This window comes from Littorina saxatilis, unplaced genomic scaffold, assembly GCF_037325665.1.
Source record: "Littorina saxatilis isolate snail1 unplaced genomic scaffold, US_GU_Lsax_2.0 scaffold_74, whole genome shotgun sequence".
In the NCBI taxonomy this organism is placed as follows: domain Eukaryota; kingdom Metazoa; phylum Mollusca; class Gastropoda; order Littorinimorpha; family Littorinidae; genus Littorina; species Littorina saxatilis.
Window position 1 is genome coordinate 236,686 of NW_027128233.1, and position 5,815 is coordinate 242,500.

The 5,815-nt window shown below is 40.7% G+C and overlaps 1 protein-coding gene across 1 annotated transcript in view; it reads left to right on the forward strand.

Moving 5' to 3' along the window:
* The first annotated feature begins 1,031 nt into the window (after nt 1-1,031).
* Nucleotides 1,032-5,815, forward strand: part of LOC138956602 (Kruppel-like factor 18) — a 6,345-nt gene continuing 1,561 nt past the window's right edge. Inside the window, exons 1-3 of the mRNA XM_070327917.1 lie at nt 1,032-1,165; nt 2,499-2,572; nt 4,818-5,815. The exon at nt 4,818-5,815 is cut by the window's right edge and continues 1,561 nt beyond it. Of these exons, the coding sequence (XP_070184018.1) occupies nt 2,503-2,572; nt 4,818-5,815 (1,068 nt within the window). The 5' untranslated portion in view covers nt 1,032-1,165; nt 2,499-2,502. The remainder of the gene's footprint in view (nt 1,166-2,498; nt 2,573-4,817) is intronic.

A 5,815-nucleotide genomic window follows, 5' to 3' on the forward strand; every position in this document is an offset into this window, starting at 1 on the left:
TGCACACCCAATGTAGTGTACACGGGGGGGAGGTTCGGACACCGAAGAGAGTCTGCACACAAAGTTGACTCTGTGAAATAAATGTCTGCCGAACCTGGGATCGAACTCACGCTGACAGCGGCCAACTGAATACAAATCCAGCGCGCTACTAACTGAGCTACATCCCCGCCCCATTTAAAGAGTCCAGCGCCCCATTTAAAGAGTTAAGCTTTTTTTTCTCTTTTTTTTCCCAATTGTCCTGTCTAATTACAAAAGTAATACATCTCTTTCTTTTGGTAAGATCATCACACAAATTATACACTTATCTATACACAATATCAGGACTACAATTGTTAAACAAACCAGGAAAACGATGAATAAAAATCAAACAAAAGGAACGGAGTTAAATTGTAGGTATATTTGTATTTGAACACTGCATCTAATTAGTGCTGTTTTGACATAAAGATAAACCATACAGTGTCCATAGAATGGAGAGACTTCAAGCCATTGATATATTTATCTGAACATAACTTGTCTCCTTCTTTTGTATCATCTCTCTGTTCATCTCTCTGTTCATCTCTCTGTTCATCTCTCTGTTCATCTCTCTGTTCATCTCGCTGTTCATCTCTCTGTTCATCTCTCTGTTCATCTCTCTGTTCATCTCGCTGTTCATCTCTCTGTTCATCTCTCTGTTCATCTCGCTGTTCATCTCTCTGTTCATCTCTCTGTTCATCTCTCTGTTCATCTCTCTCTGATTTGGGATCAAATTACATGAAACACTCAAGCCACAGTTCGCATTTGAGTTAAACAAAAACACGTGAAACGAAAGGGCATCTTTAACCCACAGAATCTTGTTTTTCTTCCAAATCTAACCCGAAATCTGCTGACAATATTGAATTCATGTGAGCCCCTTACATCTTTCTATTAAGTTTACAAGCCCTTTCGTCTTTGATCACAGAATAATAAAAGTTAACCGCCGCATAGGGAAGTAGTTAAGTAGGTTTATTGATGTCAAATATCATGAACGGTATATTTCATTGCAAGCAGTGTATAAAAAAGCTAACCAACGGAGTGCGCTCGAAATAAACTTAATTCCGGCCAAAGGAGTCGGACCTAACCAGGACTTGGGAATCTGACAGGAACATCGCTCAACATTTTTCTGCGTCGGACGAGGACATTTGAACTTGTAAGTAATTTGCTTCTCTGTTTTATTACATGCTTTGTTTCCTGGGATTTTATTTTTATTCACATCAGATTGACGTGGGACGCATTTGAGCGACTTTCCCTTTTTTATGATAATTTATAGCAATTACTTCTAAAATCATCTGCTTTTATCAGTCAGATTTGTTTTTAAATTCAAGGATTCACTCTTCATATTAATTGTTCGACAGATCTTAGCATAATACATTTCTAATAGTAAAACAGCGGCATTTATCATACTTAAAAGCAAACAACAGCAATGGATAAAAAAATCGACTTCACTAATACTTTGTTAATGTTTAATCTGTGATAATTTAAGAATGTGTATTACAAGTGTAAAAAATAAGATAAATCTACCGGACAGACTCAATGATACAGCATTTTTCATTGGATGACATGCCAAGAACCATACGTATAGTACTATACACGAGGGTTTGGTAATTGCGTGGGGTATCTGAACGATCAATTACAATAACAGGAGCTATTTTTCGAGTGGTGCAAATCTTTAGCTTAGTATACGTTTGCTGTAATGATGTGTATTTATGTAAATAAGCGCAACGTGTCTTTCCAATATGGCTGTACTAGCATAATTATATGACGTTTACGTAGGCCAAAATCAGATTCATTTCTCAACTTGTAAAAATATAATTCTTTAATAAAATATTTGAGCGATTTTAACGCAAAATAATTGCATACTGCAGCACAGAGTCCACACAATCACATACCAAACAATTAAAACAATTGACCGTGCCATTATTACACAGACCTACAAAATGTACCATTACCCAAATTGTGGACAAAGGTATCAGAAAAGGTAAAAGTGATTGTACTCTGAAAAAATATGCATGTTCAGTTATATCACATGACAGATATATATGTGACCCTCCACCACGATATAAGTCGCATGTCACCTCGTGCGGTTCTGCGCTAGGTTTAATATAAGTCCGGAGAGTGTCTGGTAACAGTGTGTGGGTCACCTTAGTCACAGGCTTATAACTTAAACAGTGTTCGCTCTTTTCTAAAACGGTTTTCACCACTTGATAGAGCATAAAAAGCTCTTTAGGAAAATATACAAATACGAAAATCATGCAAAGGTGACATGCGACTGACTCCGTGGTGGAGGGTCACATATATGGAATTGATCTATGATGTCTTCTTGTTTCAGCGGTGCATGTATATGTGAGCATTGTTCACAATCTGCCATGTCCAAAAATAGATAAATTGTCGTTAGCATCGTAACAGAGAAAGACGAAACATGTTAGTGCGAAACTTCTGACTCAAACACAGTACTTCATGTGGAGATTATCTTTCCCTTGCAGGACAATGCCTGGCGGGATGCTGTTTGCGCTGACAGCTGTGCTGTTCGCAGTCTTCCACGTGCAACACGTACTAGGTCAGTAGTTTTATAATTATTAGCACTAAAAGTTGCGGTAGCAGAAGTACTGTTGCGTTTTTCTTCAAACAAGTTCTATATTGTCTACCATAATAAGCGCATCCTGATGATAGATAGGAGAACGTCATATCAAGTCTGGATAACGTAGATGACATCATATTGAAAGGCGACATTTTTGTGCAAGCATGAGAAAACTTTAGCTCCGAGGTGTTTTTTCTTCCCGAATTAGCTTTAGGTCTCTGTCTCTGTCCATCTGTTTGGCTCTCTCTCTCTCTCTGTGCTTTGTCTTTGTTTCTTTTTTTTCTGTATTTCCGCACTTAAAGCAACTCATACGAGCGGCTATAATAATGGGTAAGACAATGGGAACGTAGATGTGTAATGGAAATAACTAACTTTGGCAAATTGCTCGAGATCATTATGAGGTCAGCAAGCCTGCAAGGCATGCTTAGTTTCTTGGTATAAAATCTCCGTTTAACAGTGTCCTTGGAACCTGTATTCACGTTCTGCGTCACTATATATCGGCAGATTTACCGCAGTTGCTTTCACTGCTATCACTACTATATCTAAGCTTGACAAATAAGTTTGGTCCTGCAAAGCCAAAATCGATTGCTAGTACAGTACATGTAGCACAAATTCGGTACAGTCTTGATGGCGATTAAAAACAAGAAATTCCTCCGAGGTAGGAAAAACACCCCCGTCCTTACCATTCTCACTGCCACCAACTGAGAAGGTTATTTCCCTTTGACCATTAATATGTCCCTCTATAAGTCCTTGTAGAATCTTAATCCACCAATAACTCCCTAACCGTGTGTTTGACTGGTCCCAATTTTTGTAAGGACCGTCTCAGGAATGTATAGAACCTGTTCACCAAGTTTGGTGACGATCGGTCCGTTCATTCTTGAGATGTATATGCGAACACAAACACACAAACAAACAAACAAACAAACACATCGACCGAATCCTATACACACCCCTATACCGGGGGTGTAAAAACGTGTTCATCCAGGCAAAAAGAGTTCGTTAATTGAACAACAGACCAGGAATCGGTGGTGGAGAAAAACCGCCTGGCAGATCTTTTTTTAAACTTTAAAGTGGGAGTTTTTTTCTCCAGATAAAACCCCGACAGGATTTTCTTTGATAATTTTCTTTGATAACGACTTTTGGAGAAAAAAAATTGAGGACGCACCGCGGTGACGTACTTTTGACTGAAATCGCTTCAAAGTTTGGTCAAAAGTCTTCGACTCTGTCTATGATATTTCAGTTCCGAAGTTTAACAATTATGTTTGAGTGGGTTCATTGAAATTCGATTTCTAAAAACTGATTCAAAACTGATTGCATTGTATTCTCTATCCTTCACTGACTCAAAAAATATATTGATATATCATGTTTACTCAGAAAATGAGCTTAAAATTATTAAAGAAAATCCTCTATGCAAATTAGATTCTATTTTTTTAAATGCATGTGTAGAGCAATTTCATGGACATTGACGGACAGATGTTAACCAACATGTACACTTGAATTCTTCCAAATTATATCACAAAACTATTTTTGTTTCAATCATTTAAATAAATGTCTTTGATGACGTCATATTCGTTTGTCAAACAAGTCCATGCTCCGTGGTGACCTAATGTTCAAATCAAATTGATTGGTATGTTGGTCAAGCAATTGTTGCTTCAGTCTGGACTATGAGATTGTATTTAAGCTTGAAAGCCTAAAGATACATGAATGAGTTGTTCATGAACATTATCAAAAATCAATTATCAATTTATTAATTATTGCATTATCTTTGTTATCGTCCCCTGTCTAAAAACAGATACAGATATGTCATGTTTACTCTAAACAAAAAAATATGTGGCAAAAATGATAGAAAAGGTGTTTATGCTGATCAAGTCATGTTTTCATGCCTCGCCGAGACCAGCTCAACCCGTCTCGGTCTTCGGATTTCGGCTTGTGAATTTTTTTTTCTGTAGACATGTTGATGGCTGACCCTAGGTTTTCAGTGTTGACCGTTTTCAGTTTCAGGCCGATGGATTGACTAAATGTTGTAATATCGCTTCGCGTGACCTAATTGTTCTTGTTGTGTTTCTCCAGGTGAATACTGTGGAATCCAGGCCTATGATGATGTGTTGATATCGCTTCACGCGACCTAACTTTTCTTGTTTCTCCAGGTGAATACTGTGGAATCCAGGCCTATGATGATGTGTTGATATCGCTTCACGCGACCAAACTTTTCTTGTTTCTTCAGGTGCAGACTGTGGAACACAGGCCTATGATCCTGTGACACAGGGTTGCTGCGGAACACAGCTCTACAACCAGACAACACAAAGCTGCTGCAACTCCACGGTCGGGCAGGGCGGAGTTGGGTACCTGTGCTGTGGTAGCAAGCCCTACAAGTCCAAAAATCATAGATGTTGCGACGGCGAGGTCGTGAGGGGCAGGGGAAGGAAAGTCCGTTGCTGTGGAACCAAGGCTTACAAATGGACGGAAAACGAATGCTGTAACGGCAACTTACTCCCGGGTGGGAAATACTACAGCTGCTGTGGCAACCAGTCCTACAATTACTACTCGCAGGACTGTTGCGGCGGCCAGGTCTCGTCCACCCAAACCCACACGTGTTGCAATGACGTCCTTCTCCCAGGTGGAACATACTACAGATGTTGCGGCAACCAGACCTACCACTCCCTGACGCACACCTGCTGCAACGGACAGGTCATCAAGGGCGGAGATGATCATTACTGCTGCGGAAACAACCAGACATACAACTACAAGACACAGAAATGCTGCAACGGGCACGTGGGGTTGGGTGGTAGCAGGCGCAACTGGGGTTGCTGCGGAAACCAGAGCTACAAGTACAAGTCTCACGGCTGCTGTGGAAACCAGAGCTACCTGAAAAGGACACACGGCTGCTGCGGAACGGAGACTAAAACACTCTACAGCAAACGGGAACAAACCTGCTGTGGAGGAGAGCTGCGATCAGGGGGGATCAGCCACCAGTGCTGCGGCAACGAGTCGTACAACCCCAGGAAACGTCTGTGCTGCGAAGGCGAGATCAAGAAAGGTGGCCCGGACAGAAGATGCTGCGGGAATAAGACTTACAGCTACAGCAACCAGACCTGCTGTGAAGGCGAGATCAAGAAAGGTGGCCCGGACAGAAGATGTTGCGAGAGCAAGACGTACAACTACAACAACCAGACCTGCTGTAACGGCAACATAAAGCAAGGGGGCCCTTCCTTTAGATGCTGC